Below are 19,944 nucleotides of genomic sequence, written 5' to 3'. Positions count from 1 at the left end.
AAGTCCCTTGTTACCTTCCTCAATGGTAGGTCCTCTATTTCTCTACTCTGCTCCCCTGGATGCACCACAAACAACTCACTTTTCCCCATGTTCAATTTATACCCTGAAAAATCCCCAAACTCCCCAAGTATCCGCATTATTTCTGGCATCCCCTCCGCCGGGTCTGCCACATATAGTAACAAATCGTCCGCATAAAAGATACCCGGTGTTCTTTTCCTCCTCTAAGTACTCCCCTCCACTTCTTGGAACCCCTCAACGCTATCGCCAGGGGCTCAATCGCCAGTGCAAACAATAATGGGGACAGAGGGCATCCCTGCCTTGTCCCTCTATGGAGCCGGAAATATGCAGATGCCCGTCCATTCGTGACCACGCTCGCCATTGGGGCCCTATACAACAGCTGCACCCATCTAACATACCCTTCTCCAAAACCAAATCTCAACACCGCCCACAAATAATCCCACTCCACTCTATCAAATGCTTTCTCGGCATCCATCGCCACTACTATCTCCGTTTCCCCCTCTGGTGGGGGCATCATCATTACCCCTAACAGCCTCCGTATATTCGTGTTCAGCTGTCTCCCCTTCACAAACCCAGTTTGGTCCTCGTGGACCACCCCTGGGACACATTCCTCTATTCTCATTGCCATTACCTTGGCCAGGATCTTGGCATCTACATTTAGGAGGGAAATAGGTCTATAGGACTCGCATTGTAGCGGGTCCTTTTCCTTCTTTAAGAGAAGCGATATCGTTGCTTCAGACATAGTTGGGGGCAGTTGTCCCCTTTCCTTTGCCTCATTAAAGGTCCTCGTCAATACCGGGGCGAGCAAGTCCACATATTTTCTATAGAATTCGACTGGGAATCCATCCGGTCCCGGGGCCTTTCCCGCCTGCATGCTCCTAATTCCTTTCACCACTTCTTCTACCTCGATCTGTGCTCCCAGTCCCACCCTTTCCTGCTCTTCCACCTTGGGAAATTCCAGCCGATCCAAAAAGCCCATCATTCTCTCCCTCCCATCCGGGGGTTGAGCTTCATATAATTTTTTATAAAATGTCTTGAACACTCCATTCACTCTCTCCGCTCCCCGCTCCATCTCTCCTTCCTCATCCCTCACTCCCCCTATTTCCCTCGCTGCTCCCCTTTTCCTCAATTGGTGTGCCAGCAACCTGCTCGCCTTCTCCCCATATTCGTACTGTACACCCTGTGCCTTCCTCCATTGTGCCTCTGCAGTGCCCGTAGTCAGCAAGTCAAATTCTACATGTAGCCTTTGCCTTTCCCTGTACAGTCCCTCCTCCGGTGCTTCCGCATATTGTCTGTCCACCCTCAAAAGTTCTTGCAGCAACCGCTCCCGTTCCTTACTCTCCTGCTTCCCTTTATGTACCCTTATTGATATCAGCTCCCCTCTAACCACCGCCTTCAGCGCCTCCCAGACCACTCCCACCTGGACCTCGCCATTATCATTGAGTTCCAAGTACTTTTCAATGCACCCCCTCACCCTTAGACACACACCCTCATCTGCCATTAGTCCCATGTCCATTCTCCAGGGTGGGCGCCCTCCTGTTTGCTCCCCTATCTCCAAGTCTACCCAGTGTGGAGCGTGATCCGAAATGGCTATAGCCGTATACTCCGTTCCCCTCACCTTCGGGATCAACGCCCTTCCCAGCACAAAAAAGTCTATTCGCGAGTAGACTTTATGGACATAGGAGAAAAACGAGAACTCCTTACTCCTAGGTCTGCTAAATCTCCACGGGTCTACACCTCCCATCTGCTCCATAAAATCTTTAAGTACCTTGGCTGCTGCAGGCCTCCTTCCAGTCCTGGACTTCGACCTATCCAGCCCTGGTTCCAACACCATATTAAAATCTCCCCCCATTATCAGCTTTCCCATCTCTAGGTCCGGAATGCGTCCTAGCATCCGCCTCATAAAATTGGCATCATCCCAGTTCGGGGCATATACGTTTGCCAAAACCACCGTCTCCCCCTGTAGTTTGCCACTCACCATCACGTATCTGTCCCCGTTATCCGCCACTATAGTCTTTGCCTCGAACATTACCCGCTTCCCCACTAATATAGCCACCCCCATGTTTTTCGCATCTAGCCCTGAATGGAACACCTGCCCCACCCCATCCTTTGCGTAGCCTAACCTGGTCTATCAGTTTCAGGTGCGTTTCCTGTAACATAACCACATCTGCCTTAAGTTTCTTAAGGTGTGCGAGTACCCGTGCCCTCTTTATCGGCCCGTTCAGCCCTCTCACGTTCCACGTGATCAGCCGGGTTGGGGGGCTTCCTACCCCCCCCCCCCCTGTCGATTAGCCATCCCCTTTTTCCAGCTCCTCACCCGGTTCCCACGCAGCTGTATCTCCCCCAGGCGGTGCCCCCCCGTCCATCCCCTCCCATACCAGCTCCCCCCTCTCCCCAGCAGCAGCAACCCAGTAAATTCCCCCCTCCCACCCCCCCCACCCCCGCTAGATCCCCCGCTAGCGTAATTACTCCCCCCATGTTGCTCCCAGAAGTCAGCAAACTCTGGCCGACCTCGGCTTCCCCCCGTGACCTCGGCTCGCACCGTGCGACGCCCCCTCCTTCCTGCTTCTCTATTCCCGCCATGATTATCATAGCGCGGGAACTAAGCCCGCGCTTCTCGCTTGGCCCCGCCCCCAATGGCCAACGCCCCATCTCCTCCACCTCCCCATCTCCCCCCATCACCACCTGTGGAAGAGAGAAAAGTTACCACATCGCAGGATTAGTACATAAAACTCCTCTTTCCCCCCTTTTTAACCCCCCTCTTCGCCCCCCACATTCGCCCCACCACTTTGTTCAAACGTTCTTTTTAATAACCCGCTCATTCCAGTTTTTCTTCCACAATAAAAGTCCACGCTTCATCTGCCGTCTCAAAGTAGTGGTGCCTTCCTCGATATGTGACCCACAGGCTTGCCGGTTGCAGCATTCCAAATTTTATCTTCTTTTTATGAAGCACCGCCTTGGCCCGATTAAAGCTCGCCCTCGTTCTCGCCACCTCCGCACTCCAGTCTTGATAAACGCGGACCACCACGTTCTCCCATTTACTGCTCCGAGTTTTCTTTGCCCATCTAAGGACCATTTCTCTATCCTTAAAACGGAGGAATCTCACCACTATGGCTCTGGGAATTTCTCCTGCTCTCGGTCCTCGCGCCATCACTCGGTATGCTCCCTCCACCTCCAACGGACCCGCCGGGGCCTCCGCTCCCATTAACGAGTGCAGCATCGTGCTCACATATGCCCCGACGTCCGCTCCCTCCACACCTTCAGGAAGACCAAGAATCCTCAGGTTGTTCCTCCTTGCATTGTTCTCCAGTGCCTCCAACCTTTCCACACATCGTTTCTGATGTGCCTCATGCATCTCCGTCTTCACCACCAGGCCCTGTATGTCGTCCTCATTCTCGGCTGCCTTTGCCTTCACGACCCGAAGCTCCCGCTCCTGGGTCTTTTGTTCCTCCTTTAGCCCTTCGATCGCCTGTAGTATCGGGGCCAACAGCTCTTTCTTCATTTCCTTTTTGAGCTCTTCCACACAGCATTTCAAGAACTCTTGTTGTTCAGGGCCCCATGTTAAACTGCCACCTTCTGACGCCATCTTGGTTTTTGTTTGCCTTCCTTGCCGCTGTTCCAAAGGATCCACTGCAATCCGGCCACTTTCTCCTCCTTTTTTCATCCGTATCCAGGGGGGATTCCCTTCTGGTTTACCGCACAGTGTTTTTAGCCGTCAAAATTGCCGTTGGGGCGCCTATCAAGAGCCCAAAAGTCCGTTTCACCGGGAGCTGCCGAAACGTGCGACTCAGCTGGTCATCGCCGCACCCGGAAGTCACTCCGCATAGAATTAACAAGCATATGACTGGCAAGTGAAAATTCCTACTCTGTTTTCGGGAATCAATTTTCAGCAGCTTAGCAGAGGCCTAGGTAAATGCCTTTTAGCAGCAGTCAAGAAGGTTTATGGTTGTTTTCCCTTGTCTGCTCTAAATAGGTTGGATCACAAAATGGAAGGGGTGATACAATTCTGAGCATGCAGAAAATCAGTAGATGGAATGGACCAACGACATTCTGCAACAAGCACAGAAGAGGCTAAACCATTGTGGTTTTTTCTAATCCATCAAATATCTTCCTTGAAAATATCAGCCTACTGCTGCTGAAGACAGAAAGCACTGAAACAATGGGCCTGGAAGACGAACTGTTAGCTGGAGGTTCCAGGCTCCATCTGGATGCAAAGCAGAGGTCTGACTTTTGTCTGCCAGCAATTTCCATGAGGCTCAATCACATGAAAAGTTTTGCAGTAAATCCTGCTGCAGATTTGGCTCAGCAGTAGAACAGGATCAAATGAGTATCAAATTGTTTGTGCGTGCCACACATTTTTCAGACACTATTCGGTTGCTAAACCCAGGAAAGAAACTATGCTTTTGGTCACCATGCTGAAACTTTTCAATACTATAAAATGGAACACTTTGTGCATTTTGTATCAGCATCAAACACTCTGTTCCAACATATCTCAACTCTAGCCTCAGAAAGGCATTCTTTCTTATCCAAATTAAAATTTTCATTAACCACTTCTGCAAATTATAGGTGCAATTTAATGGCCACATTGCGCTTAAATGAGAGCATGACGAGGTTGTTAGATCGTGGAGAGGCCAAAAACGAGAACCGCTCCAAGCACCAATCAGTATGCGATCTAACTGGCCCGTTACCGTTGGCGAAATCAGGAACCCGCCATAGCGTGGCAAGAAACCAACAATCACCACTTAAGGACAATTTCCATAGAATTAACAACGGCGACCCCGATCTAACAGCCTCCTGTGATCTAACCGTCTCCCCAGCAAACGGCCAAACGGGCGCCGATTAGTACACCATTTTAAAAGCGTGAAGCTGGCGGAATGGCTGCTGTGGGGATCCGAGGAGGTGAGCAGCCATCATTGTTCCCTGGCAATGAGCCCAGGGACCCAGGCATTGCTGCGGTGCTCGGAGGGTGAGGCGGCGAGCCCCCGGGGAACCGGTCTCAGTCAGGGTGGTCCACCATCTGTAGTTTGGGCGGTGGGGGCGCCCATGGCCTGGGGATAGGGGGAATGGGTGCCTCAGCACTCATTGGCCCGCCATATCACCCCTGGATCATGTGTTCCCGTTCAGGGGCAACCCCAGCCCCTGCCTGTCTGCCCCACCAACCACCCACAACTCCCACTGACCGCGGAGGCCTCTGGCTCCGTGGCTGAAGGCTATTGCTAATTGGGAATTGGCAATCGTACTTAAGTGAGTACTTCAGAGCTCCCAAGTGGATTCCTGTGGGTAGGCGTGCCATGTAGCATGTGGGAGTTATTGCCCAGCATTCCAAATCAGACCGTGATGCCTGGACACTGTGGGAGGCAACACCATGGACGTGACAGCCGACATCTGAACACCCAGGGGCTGGGCCCCAGCGCCGGGGACTTTCCACAACCTGAGGGTTGGTGTGTGCACCAGGGAGGGGATTAGCGACCGTTCCAGGCAACGTTGTGTGGGGTAAAGGGTGTGGAGTTTGGTGACCAGGGGCCCCTGCCGCAGCAGGGGTGCGTGGTCAGGACGTGTTGGGCGGCAGGGGATGTGGGTGGGGGTAGTGATGAGCATAATGGGGAAATGGAGGTCCCAGGGTGGAAGACACCACTGGTCATCAGTCTCACACCCTTTCCAACTCCTTAAAGACATTACACAGAATGGATGATATCTTAAATCCCGTGGAACTGCCCTCGTGGTTTCAGACAGCAGCAGCATTGGAAGGTTCTCGAGGCAGCGGCCCATGCGCAGGGCCCCGCTGCATGCCCTAGAGACCTGGCAGGCTATCAGGCCAGGAAGAGACCCAGAGGTGGAGGCTGAGACTGCTCAAGGTGTATAGACATCGTTGGTCTTTCGAACAGATGTCGGCCAGCGTGTGCCGCTCCGCTTCAACAAGGAAACAATGCGGCACCTGTGCCATGTCCTCATGGACTATGCACCATGTGGAGGAGGCGGAGACCGGCTATCGGTGGCTGTCAAGGTCCTGGCAGCCCTGACCCGCTTCAGCCTCAGGATCATTCCAGGGCTCGAGCGGGCACTTGTGTGGCATCTCACAAGCGACAAGTCACAAATGCCCTGTTTACCCGGGCAGCCAACTGCATAAAATTTGACATGGACCAGGCCCAACAAGACATCCAGGCAGCAGAATTCTCCGCCATCTCCGGGATGCCTCAGTTCCAGGGGTAGTGGATGGCATGCATGTCGCCTTGCGCTCACCAGGCTGTCAGGGAGTGCGCTACATCAACAGGAAGGAGTTCCACTCCCTGAATGTCCAGCTCATGTGTGACCATCACATGAAGATCATGCAAGCTTCCCAGGAGCTACATCCTGGGGCAGTCGGACATCCCCAGACTCTTCAAAGACCACCTCAGGATGGCCGGTTGGCCTTGGGGGAGAAGAGGTACCTGCTGAGGGCTTGGCTATTGACCCAGTACTGAGGCCGGTGATCGATGCTGAGACCCAATACAACAAGGCCCATGTGGCCACCCAGGCTGTCAACAGAGTGGTGCAACAGACTCCTCAAAATGCGGTTCCGATGCCTCCACTGCTCTGGTGGTACACTACATTACACCCCCCAGAGGGGCCCCCACTTCATGGTGGTATACTGTGCCCTCCACAACCTGGCACAGCAGCAGGGCGACATGCTGGAGGTGGAAGAACACGCTGCCACCTCAGAGAAAGAGGAGGCGCCAGACCAGGAAGGGCTGGAGGAGAAGCCCAGGAAGGACCCACAGGAACAGTCGGAGGACGGCGGACAGGCAGCAGAGGTGAGGATCTGGCAAGCCCGGACAGCCAGGGAGGCCCTCATCCTCACTCGCTTCATTCTGCCCTCCCCATTCCTTTTCCTCCATCCCTCAGCCTCCCCCCCCCCCCCCCCCCCCTCCCTTCGCCAACTGTTCCATCCTCCCAGGGTCTGTGTAACATCACTCTAGGACGATGGGACTGTGGCGGCGCTGTCAGCGGGTCACTGTTGAGGGCAGGGTGTGATAAGTCGCTGGGAGCTGAACACTGGTCCTCCTTAATCCAAGACAATGTCTGACTCCTGCCTGTCCGCCGGGTGCTCTCTCACACCCATCGCCTGCACATGGTGTGCTGGGGAGGGGGGCCCTCATAGCATTCTACCCTCCTAACCCCAAACCCCCTCTCTCCCATGCCTTCTCAGTAATCCTCGACCTTCCGTGCTCCAGGTGTATCCCTAGGATGCACATCAGAGGTGGAGGCAGCTGCTGCCTATCACATCCCGTAGCATTTGATGTCCCGGCGGACATCCACTGGAGGCACTGGGGCCCACATGCCGGCGGCACATGCCTCGCTGTGCCACCCTGCTCCAGGTTCTGATTTTGAGATGCATCGTTGTCAGGGGGTTGGGTTTCAGGGGGCCTGGTGGCCGCCGTCGCCACTCCATAGAGTAGCTCCGGGTTGGCACACAGCACCATTGCTCTGGTCGGTGCCCACAGGGCCCTGGGCTTCACCTCGGCATGGAGGGAGAACTGGATCAAGCCCCGGCTGCCCCTGCGTCAACTGGCTCCTCAGTGATTGGGACATGCACTGGAGCGCCCCAGCAATGCCCACCTGCGACCGGGACATGTTGAAGAGCTCACCCATGGCCATCACCGACTGAGCCACTCCTTGGACACCTCCACTCATACTGCCGACGCCATGCACTAGGTTCGCCACTGTGGTCACCACCCTGGCAGTGTTGGCCTCGGTATCAAGCCTTGCTGGTGCCATCTCCTGCACCCATAGCCTCTGGGACTCCTCCAATTGGCCATGGACCTGCTGGAGTGTCGCTGACATCCCCCTCTGAATATCACAGCCGCACCCTAGTGTCTGCACCAGCTCTGGATAAACCTGGCCCAGAGGTTCAGCATCGGACTGGGATCCAGCTGGGTCCTGGGATCCAGCAGACCTCCCACTGCTGTCTTGCCTGGATGTTACTGCTACTACCTGGAGTGCATCTGCAAATTTGTGGTTTGTCGACTATTGTCGCGCACTGATGAGTGCACCTCGGCGCTGGTGGAGAGTAGGGGTTACCACCCTAGAAGGGCTAGCAATGTCAGATGAGGATTCTGTGGTAAATGGATATGTGGTCCATGGGAGGGATTGGTCATTATCAACTCACGCGTGACAGGTCAACTGGGTGGGGGTCGGTGGAACATCAACTCTGCGCCGTAAGCCAACTACTGCACCGTACGCCACCTCTCCATCGGTGACAAATCTGTCCTCTGCCACCCCCAGAACCTCCAGGGCCCTTTCCTGGTAGGGGACGAGGACTCTGATGTCTGGCACCACGCTGCATATCTGGGCCCTCTGTTGTGGGCCAACTTTCCCTGCGGGACACAGGGGGCATCTTGAGCTGCATGCATCGGTCATCACAGCGTGGGCGGCACTGCACGCATGGGTGGGTCAGGGTGCGAAACAGTGCTGGGCGGGGGCAGTGCCAGGCGCATGCTGCCAGGGGGTGGGGGATTGATGATAGGGCGATGCCGGTAACAACCGACCCATGCGGCCCGGTGGAGGTCGTTGACCTTCTTACGGCATTGGGTTCCAGACATCCTGCTGACGCTCCCCAAGCTCACAGCAGCTGCCACTTCCTGCCTGGCGGAACTGGCTACCCATTGCCTGATCCTCCGAGACCCTCAGACGAACAAGGCATCCTGTCTGATTTTGACCGTGTCCAACAGTCTGCCAGGTCGGCATCCCCGAATTATGGGGCTCGTCTCCTCGGTGGCATGGCTGCGAGCTGTGTGGGGTAGACTGTGCAGTAGTGGTTTACGTGCTGCTCTTCCTCGTTAGTGGGCGGGCTGGCGAGCATGAATCAATTAACATTTTATCGTGGTGACGGCCTCACCAGGCCGAGCATTGGGAAGCTCGCCGCAGTTCCCGCTCGCTACTACACTCTTATCCTATATTTAAAATTTTGTGGCAAACCATGTTGTTTTTGTTGTAGTGCTATGCTGTTTAGAAACTGAGCTTTGCCGATCTAATCTAGTTTCCCGCAGAGCTTTATAGTCTGCAGGGGAGAAAAATCTTCGTCCCATCAGTCTCGACAGGATTTGGTTCTCGATATGATACTGTACTAATTCACTCTTCTATATCAGTTTTTTCAAGCACATCATTGGAAGTTCTTTATTGCAATAATTCAAGTTTCCTCACCAGTTACTGAAGGGAAGAAGATGCCAACCAACAACGTAAAGGTAGTAGTAATGTCTGCAAAAACATAGACTGGCAGATTTCGTTTTGATCCAGAAGCTTCCACTGATGATAAAGCATGCTTTTGGAGCATTTCCCCTTTGGTCATGTAGCTGCTCCATAGATTTTCTACATGAAAATTGAACAAGATTAAATTGTGAAATCTCAACTGCAGCAGATTGAAAGGAAGTAAAACCACCATGTGCAACACCTAAAAATTAAACTTTGCCCAACATATAAGTAAAAGATTAAGATTTAAACAAATGAGAGTCTGTGCAATTCAGAATATTTGAAGGTTCAAATCTAGATTTAAAGGTTCAAATCTAGATTTTTGGCATTTCTTTTAGTAATTAATCCAATATTTAGCACTCCTGCAAAAAGTACAGCTGCTATATTAAATATGCACAAAGAGGGACTTGTAAAGAAATTATACAGTATGATACACATTGTACGTATACATTATTTATGACAACTACAATGCATCATTAAATTATCCAAAGTACAGTATTTGAGAGTTACTCATGTCTGACAATTATTTCCAGACACATTAAGCGAGAACAGAAACAATATGAACACAGATCTGCGACCCGCTATGCCCGTCCAAAACAGAGTATGGGACTCTTTTTTTTCTGGCCTTGGTCGGGAACGCCCCGCCAAGGATGCACTTACTGTATTTGCATAATCACAGAAGTTAAATTTTTCATCAACCAACCAGTTACAATAGAACATATAATTATTTATTTAAAAAATATACCTTGCTTTATTTAAGAATGCTAACATGATGTGCTTTTATAATCACAAAAAAGGCATTTTAAGCGTGTCTTGTTACTTGACTTTAAATCACTGAAAATGAAATTTAAAAAACACTACAGAAAAACATTTATGAGTCGCATTTGTGTGCACTATTCAGTTTCATGTCACTTTGAAGAGTTTCCTTGAAAGGTCAGAGACATAATGTCGACATGCTCAATATTTTGAAGGGAGGCGTAATCAGTTTCGCGGGTGGGGTCAATTTCCAGAATGACGCTTTTTAATCCAGTGTTTAAGATTCTGGAATTATGCTCACTGCAACATACATTTAATCTTTCACAATCTTTTGTTGATTTAGCTGCTATCAGATGAATTGTGCAGCAGCAGTGCCAACTAGCAGGTAGTCAAGGCTGTGGAGTGAATTACATCTCGGTTTCAAGTATTACCATATCAGAAACACTAAAATATACAAAATTATTTTAAATAATTTGATGTCAATTATTTCAACTTCAAAATTGCCTGGTATAATAAATTCAATGAGCCATAATTTGCTGCACTAGTAAATCTAATTATGCCATTTGTTAGACTTGGTTTTACCAGTTTAATCTTCATTATGACTTGCATCAAAAATTGATGAGTGTGAGAACTTTTAAAAAAAAAAAAACTGGTCAAAAACAGGACCAGACAAGTGTAAAGGTTCAGCGTCCCACTGTGAAATGGAACAGAGGTCAGGTTGGGTGAGAGCCCATTGGGAAGGGCATCCAGGGAGTATTATGGCCTCCCTCCAGGGAGTATTATGACCTCCCCCAGTCCATTGGCAGGCAATGTAAAATGTTGTCCCTGGAACCAGAGTGATCAAGGCATACCAATCAGATTGTGAAATCAACAGCTCAAGGACTGAGAAAGAAGTGTAAATTAAAGTGAATGAGTTCAGCAGCAAATCAGATACAGAAAGGGAAGTAATGAGCCAAAGAAGGATTGGACTGAAAGGTGAGTGACAGAAAAGGAATGGTAACCTTTTTCACATTTTAAAAATATTCAATAATCAGACATTAAGGAAGAGACTACACTTCCAATAATTCATACTTGGTGCCATAGAGTTCGTTGGCACGAACTAACACTGAACACAATATTAAAAGAACGCCATAAGGCCATAAATGGCTCCAAAACAGGCTCCTTAAGTCACTTCTGACCAACTCCTAGTCTTCTGAACCAGTAGGTGCTTATTACAGGCGATTACAGAAACTGTAAGCCAATCCTCAAGATGCTATTTTTGTAAAGCTAACCGTAGCGTGTCCTAGACCAATCATTTTCAAACTCAGGGTCGCAACCCGTGGGTGGGTTGTGAGCGGGTGTTGCGAGGGTTGCGGAGCGATTGGTCGCAGCATTCGCAATCACAGGAAGAAGTGCCCAATGGCTGCGACTGGCTTTCAAGAATGCCGGCCGTGATGTGCATGTGTGCCCCATCAGCCGAATGGAGCAGATTTAAAAAAAAAAAAAATCAGAGTCTGCCTGCCAAAAGTGGCGGCAGAAAGTCGGTCACACGGCAGGTACACTGATATCACGTACTACGCGGCAGGTACACTGATATCACGTACTACGCGGCCGGTACACTGATATCATGCACTATGCGGCAGGTACACTGATATCACGTACTATGCGGCCGGTACACTTATATCACGTACTATGCGGCCGGTACACTGATATCACGTACTACGCGGTTGGTACACTGATATCACGTACTCTGGGTGCCAAATTAGTGAGGCAGTTTTGTAGCTGCCAGCAAGCAACCAAAGAATTGTGCGAAGAACTGAAGGTGGATCTTTCTGGACTAAGGAAGAGTGGGCCAGAGACATACAGGCCAGGATCTGTTTGAATTTGCTGGAGAGCGCTTCACAGGAGAGTCCACGGCTTGACAAAGCAGTGCTGGTGTGAGCTCCAGGACCTCTTATGAACAACCCATACAGAAATGTACAGTCTGCACCGTAAATTATATATATGTATATGTAAATTATATATATATATGAACACTATAAATGGCAAAGCAAGTGAGATTGTGAGGACCAAGCAGGCTCACCAGTTGCATTAAAGGTAAGCAAAAATGGTGGGTCGCGAAGGTCAACCGGTAAAAATGGGTCCCTGGAAAAAAAGTTTTAAAATCTACTGTCCTAGACAACAGCTTTTAGATGTAATCATGCATCTGCCTTAGCCTGAATTTCCTACAGCTTTTGTGCATAAATAACAATCAATCAGTGCTATTAACCTTGCCAGTATTCTGACAATGGATGATGGGCAATTGTGGCAATTTAAAAAACACAAAATTATCCCGACAGTAGCACAAATTTGGAACAGGATTAGTGTGCAAATAAAAACAGAAAATTGAAAAACTCAGCAGGTTTGGCAGCATCTGCAGAGAGAGAGAAACAGAGTTAACTTTTTGAGTCGGGACTTCCAGGAAACGTCATTTAAGGCTGGATGCACTTAAAGCAGCTCCGGCAAGGTCTCGCATTTGATCTCTTTTTACCAGTTTAAAAAAAAATGTTTTTAAACGTTTTTGGTGCCCAAACCTGATGAGGTGAGTAAGTAAACTCCTTCTGACAGGAATATGAAATCGTCAACAAAAAAGCCCAATACCTAAAAGGCTCAGGAGGAAAGCCCAAAGAAAGGTGAAGGAGGGAAGACGGACACTGCTGCACCCAACACATTAGACATGTTGTGCGCCGTAATGGTGCGAGAGTTTGAAAAGTTCGGCAAGCAAATAGATAGGCAGTTCGAGCGACAGGGTCAGGAAATTAAACAACCTTTCAAAGCCACGACTGAAGAAGCTTTGGCTCCAATCTGTGTAAAATTGGTGTGAATGTCGGACGCAGTGCACAAGACGAGATGCTAAAGGGGTGGAGGAGGTCTTGTCAAGGCACGAGGATCGGTTTGCCTTGATTGAGGCAGAATTAATTATGGTGGCGGAAAACAAGAAAAGCCTGAGACTTAAAGTGGAGGAGCTCGAAAACAGGTCACGGCAGCTAAACCTCAGGTTGGTGGGGCTGCCAGAGGGAGCAGATGATTCGAAGTCGACCCAGTAGGGAAAAGAGGACTCGGAACATCGACTGGGATAGGTATGCGATCCGAATATACCAGGATACTGGAGCTGAGTTGGCGAGGAGACGAGCTGCCTTCAACAGGGTACGAGGTTTGGAGTGGTGTACCCGATACGTTTACAGGTTATAATTAACTCGAATGACTACTTTTCTGACAAACCGGAGCAAACAGGCGCCTTTATCCAAGAGAGACAGTTGGGACCGCTGTGACAAGGTCTATTTTTGGACTCTGTGTATGAAGGGGGAAGTTTGTATGCTGTAGATATGTTAGTTATTTACCGCTGTTTCACTTTTGCTCTGTTGGGGGAAGGGGGCGTTTGTAAAAAGTGGATTGGTACAGGTTGCTTATTTTTTTTCTTGAAGGGGAGAGGAGAGTTTTGTTGGTCTTGTTAGGGCGTGAATACGGTTGGGGGGGAACGTGGACATATTGGTTGATGTTAGATGGGATTTGTTAAAGGGACCCTGTTTGGGAGCTGCTTTGCCATCTATGGGGAGAGGGGAAGCTAGGAGTGGTGTGGGGAGAGTGGCTGCTGCCTGTTGGGCCAGGTTGGGAGAGGATTATTTGTAGTTTTGTGTCGGTGCGGTGGCTGGTGGGGGATATGGCACCATGCAGTCTGTGGGTCTGGAGCGGGGAGCAATAGAGTGGGGTGAACTACAGTGACCAGAGACTCCTCTTTATCTCACCCTGTGGGTAAGGCTGAATGCCATCTTAGATGGGCCTGGGACCCAGGAATTTGGGTAGGAATATTGCACTACAGTGCAAATAGCTGACTTGAGGGGGAGGGTGGGGAGAGACCCACAACAAGACTGATCACCTGGAACAGCAGGGCTGAGGGTGCCTGTGAAGACGGCAAGGTTTTTTTTTCCCGCTTAAAAGGATTGGATGCTGATGTGCTGTTCCTACAAGAAAATCATCTGTGGGTGTGGGACCAGTTCAGGTTGCAGAAGGTCTGGGAGAGCCAACTTTTTCTCTCAAAGTTTGACAGTAGGGCATGGGGGCTGGAGTTTCTGATTAGCAGGAGCATTCGTTTTCAGGCAGTAACGATGATAGTTGACATGGGGGGGGCCGACATTTGATAGTCACAGGTACGTTGAAGAGGAGGGCTGTGTTGATGGTGAATGTATATGCCTGAATTGGGATGTCGATTTTATGAAGCGGTTGTTGGCTGCCATTCCAGAACTGGGGGACATGGCAGCTAATTTTGAGGGGGGGATTTCAATTGTGCTTTGAATCCAAAGGTGGAATGCTCCAGTCCCAGATCACTAGTCCTTCGGGGATGGCAAAGGTGCTAACAGCATTTATGGAAGAGACAGGAAGGGCAGATCCATGATGGTTTATGCACCCAGGGGATAATGAGTTTTCATTTTTTTCGTCAGTACACAAGGTGCATTCATGTATCAATTTTCCCATTATGGGTAAGACCTTGTTAACTGGGGTGAAGAGCGCAGAGTATTCGGCAGTGGTAATTTCCGACCATTTGCCACATTTGGTGGATTTGAAGTTGGAGCGGGGGCCGAGCGTAACGTGTGTGTTGGAGGCTGGACATGGGTCTGTTATCGGATACAGAGTTCTGTGCGAAAATTTCGAGGGCCATTAAGAACTGTATTGAATGGAATGGGAACGGGATGGTCTCACCGTCTACAGTGTGGGTGGCATTAAAAGGTGCGATTAAGGGGGAGATCATCTCGTATAAGTCATTTATGGACAGGGTGTGTCAGGAGGTGGTGGATGAAATTCTAGGGGTGGACAGGGAGTATGTGAGTGACCTAAAGCCAGATCGTTTAGCGCGTAGGAAGAAGCTGCAAATACAGTTTGACCTACTGTCCACGCGTTGGGTAGTGCGACAGCTGCGGCGTGTAAAGGTGATTGTCTATGAGTATGGGTAAAAGGCCAACTGACTCTTCGTTCATTAGCTAAGGCAGCAAGAGACAGCCAGAGAGATTGCTCAGATATGGGATTTGGAGGGTGGGTTGCTCTTTACCCCAGACAAAATTAATGGGATGTTTTGTTCCTTTCATGAGGGGCTTTACAGGTCAGAGACGCCAGAGGTTGAGCAGGAGGTGATTACGTGTTTGGAGAGCCTGGAGTTTCCTCAGGTGAGGGAGGAGTTGCAGAAGACACTGGAGGTGCCGTTGGGGCTGGAGGAGGTCCATAGGGCTTTGGGTAAGATGCAGGCAGGGAAGACACCAGGGCCTGATGGGTTCCTGGTAGAATTTTACAAGATGTTCGCGGACCAGCTGACCCCATTGGTTCTGTGGATGTTCAATGACTCAGTGTCGCAAGGTTCCCTTCTGGAGATCTTGAGGCTTCCATCTCCTTCCTTCTGACCCCACAGAGTGTGGGTCGTACCGCCTAATCTCTCTGCTTAACATAGATGCAAAGCTATTGGCTAAATTCCTAGTGCTGAGGCTGGAGCCCTGCTTTTCAGAGGTAGTGGGGACAGATCAGATGGGGTTTGTAAGGGGTAGAAAATTGTCTTCTAACGTGAGACATCTACTTAATGTGGTTCTTTCGAGGGCGGGGGGGGACGAGAATCAAAGATTATTGTGTGTCTAGGCGCCGAAAAGGCTTTTGACACAGTCGAATGGAGCTACTTGTTAGCGGTTAGTGGCCCTGGAGAAGTTTGTGATTGGCCCTGGGGTTGCATCCTGGGTCCAGCTACTATAAGAAGCGCAGGCTGCTGGTTCGAACAAACAGCATGAATTCGGGATCGTTCAGGCTACACTGGGGGATGAGACAGGGATGCTCTGTGTCCCTGCTGTTGTCCGCGTTGGCAATTAAAACATAGCTTTGAGGGCCTCGGAGAAGTGGAAGGGAATTGTGAGGGGTTCAGTAGAGTACAAGGTGTCCTTAAAAGCAGATGACCTACTACTGTATGGTAGGAATCCAGAGCCAGGTTTGGGAGAGATAACGCAAGTATTGCAGTGTTTTGGTTCCTTCTGAGGTACTGTCAAATGTGTTACATTATTATTGGGCGGCCAATGCGGAGCCGGTGCTTTTGGGGGGGGGGGGGGGGGGGTGTAGAGGACCATATCTGGAAGCCCTGGTGATGGCATGTTTGCCTTTTTCGCCTGCAAAATATTCTGTAAATCTGGTGGTAGTCGTCACTTAAAAATGTGGTTGTAACTACGTCAGCATTTCAAGCTGAGGGCGATGTCAAGGTGGGCCCCAATCTTTAGGAGTCACTTATTTGAGCTGGTGAGGTTGGATGCTGCATTCAGGGGGTAGAAAGATAAGTGGCTGGAGAGGTGGAGGGATTTGTTTTTGGAGGGACAGTTTGCGAGTAGGGAGGAGTTGACGAAGAAATCAGACTTGGAAGATTGGATAGGTTCACATATTTTCAGGTGCGGGACTTTGTTAGGCGAGTATTTCCAACTATCCCAGAGCCACCGCTGTACACCTTGCTGGAAAGGATGGTCTTGTGTGTGGGGGTGGAGGAGGGAGCACATCTGGGATTTATAGGCAGATTATGGAAGAAAAGCATGTTTTGGAGGATGAGGTGAAGGCCAGGTGGGAGTAGGAGCTAGGACCCATTTTGGAGGAGGGGGTATGGAGTGCGTCCCGCTGCAGGGTTAAATGCTACATCGCTCTGCGCAAGGCTGAGCTTAACATAACTAAAGGTTGTGTTTAGGACACACCTCACCAGGGCAGGATGAGTCGATTTTTTGAGGAGGTTGAGGATAAGTGTGAGCGATGCTCAAAAGGGCTTGCTCCCCATACACACATGTTCGGGTCCTGGCCCAAATTGGTGGGCTATTGGAGGTCCTTTTCCCACACCATTTCGGCAATCCAGAATATTGGCTTAGAGCCCTGCCCATTAGTCGCTATATTTGGACTGTTGGACCAACCAGAGCTGAGGACGAGGGTGGATGCTCTGGCATTTGCATCTCTCGTGGCATGGCGACGAATACTGCTGAGCTGGAGGCAGGCAAAACCACCCAGTGCCAAAGCATGGCTGGGTGATTTAATGAAATTCTTGTACTTCAAGAAGGTCATGTTCACGGTAAGGGGGTCGATTGACAGGTTCTATCCGAGATGGCAGCCATTCATTTTTCATTTTAAAGAGCTGGTGGCTTTTGGAGGGGGGGGGGGGGGAAAGAGAGGAGAGGGAGGTCAGTGAGTGGCGTGATTATTCTGGGCACTATTATGGTTGTTGGGGTTCAAGTTGCTGGTCGATTTTACTGATATATGAAATGAAAAATGAATATGTGTTGGTATTGTACTGTGTAATTTTTTCTCGTTTGAAATATGTTAAAAGTTCAATAAAAATATTGTTTTAAAAAACTTGAGTCCGTATGACTCTTCTTCAGAGCTTTTATTTTAACATGTAAATGTTTGGTTTACATTTGACTAATCTGAATTTGGACATAGCACAGAATAATAGTTGTTTCCTTCAATCGAACAGTAAAATGTGTTGATATTTGCACGCATGTCCACCAGGCTGCTCACAGTTAATTTAAAACAAGTATTTCATTCGGTCATTTGACCAATGAAGAGTGGACCATGCTATAATTGCCATCTGATGAGATTTAAGCATCAAGTAAAGTTTGCAAGGTAAAAGAGGGCCCTCTAGTGGATAAACAAAGCAACTATTGTGCAAGTAATTGTTCTTCCTACTGCAAGAATTTAACTTTGAAAATAAGACATTCTTCAGCATGTCATGCTTACATAAATCATTTCCATTAGTCATAAAAATGCTCCATGAGCAGCATCATTAATATAACCAGTTTTATACAAACCTTTTATTATGCCACTTGCTACACCTGGAATTCCTTGGATTTCAGTGACATTATTTTGAACGAAGTACTCATCACAAGTTTGTGTTTGATTTTTAGAGATGCAGAACAGTTCCCACAATTTAGTTGTCACTGTCAAATTGTTTTCAACTGTGGTTTTGGCACAAACATCAAACAGATTTCTGGAGAGAGTTCGATTTCCCAACATGCATATCCTAAAAAAAAATAACATTTTCTAATGTTGCAATACAATTATCATAACATTTTCACAATGTTACAATTTTCATTAAAATTGCTTTTACAGGTACATAATAGTATCAAGAACTATGTTGCAACAAAATCACGGCCACACATATTTCTACAAATTCAAAGCTCATTGTTCTTCTATCAAAGACAAATATTATTTATTTTCTTTAAACTGGGTTTCAATAAGGGAATCATAGCACAGCACCTAAAGGAGGCTATCTGGCTTATCATGCTTCTTCAAACTAGCTATCCAATTTTTCCACACTGCCTTACACATCCCCATAGCCCTGTCAACTTTGTTCCCTTCAAGTATGTATCCAATTCCTTTTTTATAGCTAATACTCAATATCTGCTTCCACCACCCTTGCAGGCAGTGCATTCCAGATCACAAGTCACTTGTGTAAATCTCTTCCTCCACCTTTATGCTGCCTCTTTTCCTTATAGCCTGAAGTTAGAGTTCTCCTCTTACTGACTGTTCTGCCACTGGAAACGGCTTCTTATTCCAGCTTATCCAAATGGATCAGGATTTTGAACGCCTCCAACAAATCTACCTCGACTCAGAGGAGAAAGGCTTCTCAATTCAACCACGTAATTAATTCTTTATCTTTGGAACTATTCTGGTGAATGGCTGGATGAGTGCAGAAGAAGGTAGCCTGCTTGATTGGAATGCCAACCTGGCTACTGCTTGAATATTCACTCTTTCCACCATTGCTGCACTGTGGCTATGGGGCAGGGGTTGGGCCTAGGTAGAGTGCTCTTTTGGAGGATCGGTGCAGAATCGATGGGCCAAATGGCCTCCTGCAATGTCGGGATTCTGTGATAATAAATGGTGCAATTTTAAATGGGATACAAGAACAGACATGGGGGTGTTTGTGCACAAATATTTGAAGGTACCATTACAAGGTGCCGTACAGCAACTGACCAAGACTTCAACAGCACCTTCAAAACCTGCACCTCCACTGTTTAGAAGAACAAGAACAGCAAAGAGATCACCACCTGCAAAGTTCTTTTCCAGTCACATAAAATCTTGACTTGGAAACATAGAGCTGTTCCTGAATTGTCGCTGGGCCAGATGCTGGAGTCCCATCCTAAAGAATTGCAAAACCACAGTTGCAAACCAGTTCAAAAAGGCAGCTCAGCATCACCTTGAGGGCATTTTGGGATGAGCAAACAGAAATCCTGGTCTTAACAGTAATGTCCACATCCCACCAACAAATATAAAAAACACTTCTGTACTCTCTGCTAACACACACATCCTTCCTAAAATGCAGTGCCCAGAATTGGACACAACACTCCAGCTGGGGCAAACAAATATATGACATATTTGGTATATTTCCAGCCTTTTGTACTTTATGCCTCTATTCTAAAATATGGTTTCCATTTGCTTTATATTAACCTGTGCCTCCACCTTCAAATATTTGTTCCTGTTCTTGGATCCTATTTAAAATTGCACCATTTATTATCACAGAATCCTTACAATGCAGGAGGCCATTTGGCCCATCGAATCTGCACCGATCCTCCAAAAGAGCACTCTACCTAGGCCCACCCCCTGCCCCATCCCCGTAAGCCCACTTAACCGGCACATCCCTGAACATCAAGGGGAAATTTAGCATGGCCAATCAACCTAACCTGCACATCTTCGGATTGTGGGAAGAAACCAGAGCACCCGGTGGAAACCCACACAGACACAGGAAGAACGTGCAAACTCCACACAGTGGCCCAAAGTCAGAATTGAACCCGGGTCCCTGGCACTGCGATAAAGCAGTGCTAACCACTGTGCCATAGAGCTGCCCTTTTTTCACATTGCTATGCATTGTTTCTCCTCATGTTTCCTACCAAAATTTATCACCTCACACCTTTTTGCATTGATTTCATTTACTTG

General features: G+C 48.7%; 1 protein-coding gene across 2 annotated transcripts in view; it reads right to left on the bottom strand.

The window, feature by feature from the left end:
- slc12a4 (solute carrier family 12 member 4) overlaps positions 1 to 19,944 on the bottom strand; it is a 231,030-nt gene that overhangs the window by 74,857 nt on the left and 136,229 nt on the right. For both annotated transcript variants that reach the window (XM_072518277.1, XM_072518278.1), the window contains exons 8-9: positions 17,820 to 18,031; positions 9,199 to 9,363 (exon numbers count right to left, since the gene is read on the bottom strand). In XM_072518277.1, the coding sequence (XP_072374378.1) occupies positions 9,199 to 9,363; positions 17,820 to 18,031 (377 nt within the window). The remainder of the gene's footprint in view (positions 1 to 9,198; positions 9,364 to 17,819; positions 18,032 to 19,944) is intronic.

This window comes from Scyliorhinus torazame, chromosome 10 (genome assembly GCF_047496885.1).
Source record: "Scyliorhinus torazame isolate Kashiwa2021f chromosome 10, sScyTor2.1, whole genome shotgun sequence".
NCBI lineage: Eukaryota > Metazoa > Chordata > Chondrichthyes > Carcharhiniformes > Scyliorhinidae > Scyliorhinus > Scyliorhinus torazame.
The sequence above is the reverse complement of the archived record's forward strand: the minus strand, read 5'-3'. Positions and strand labels throughout refer to the sequence as shown.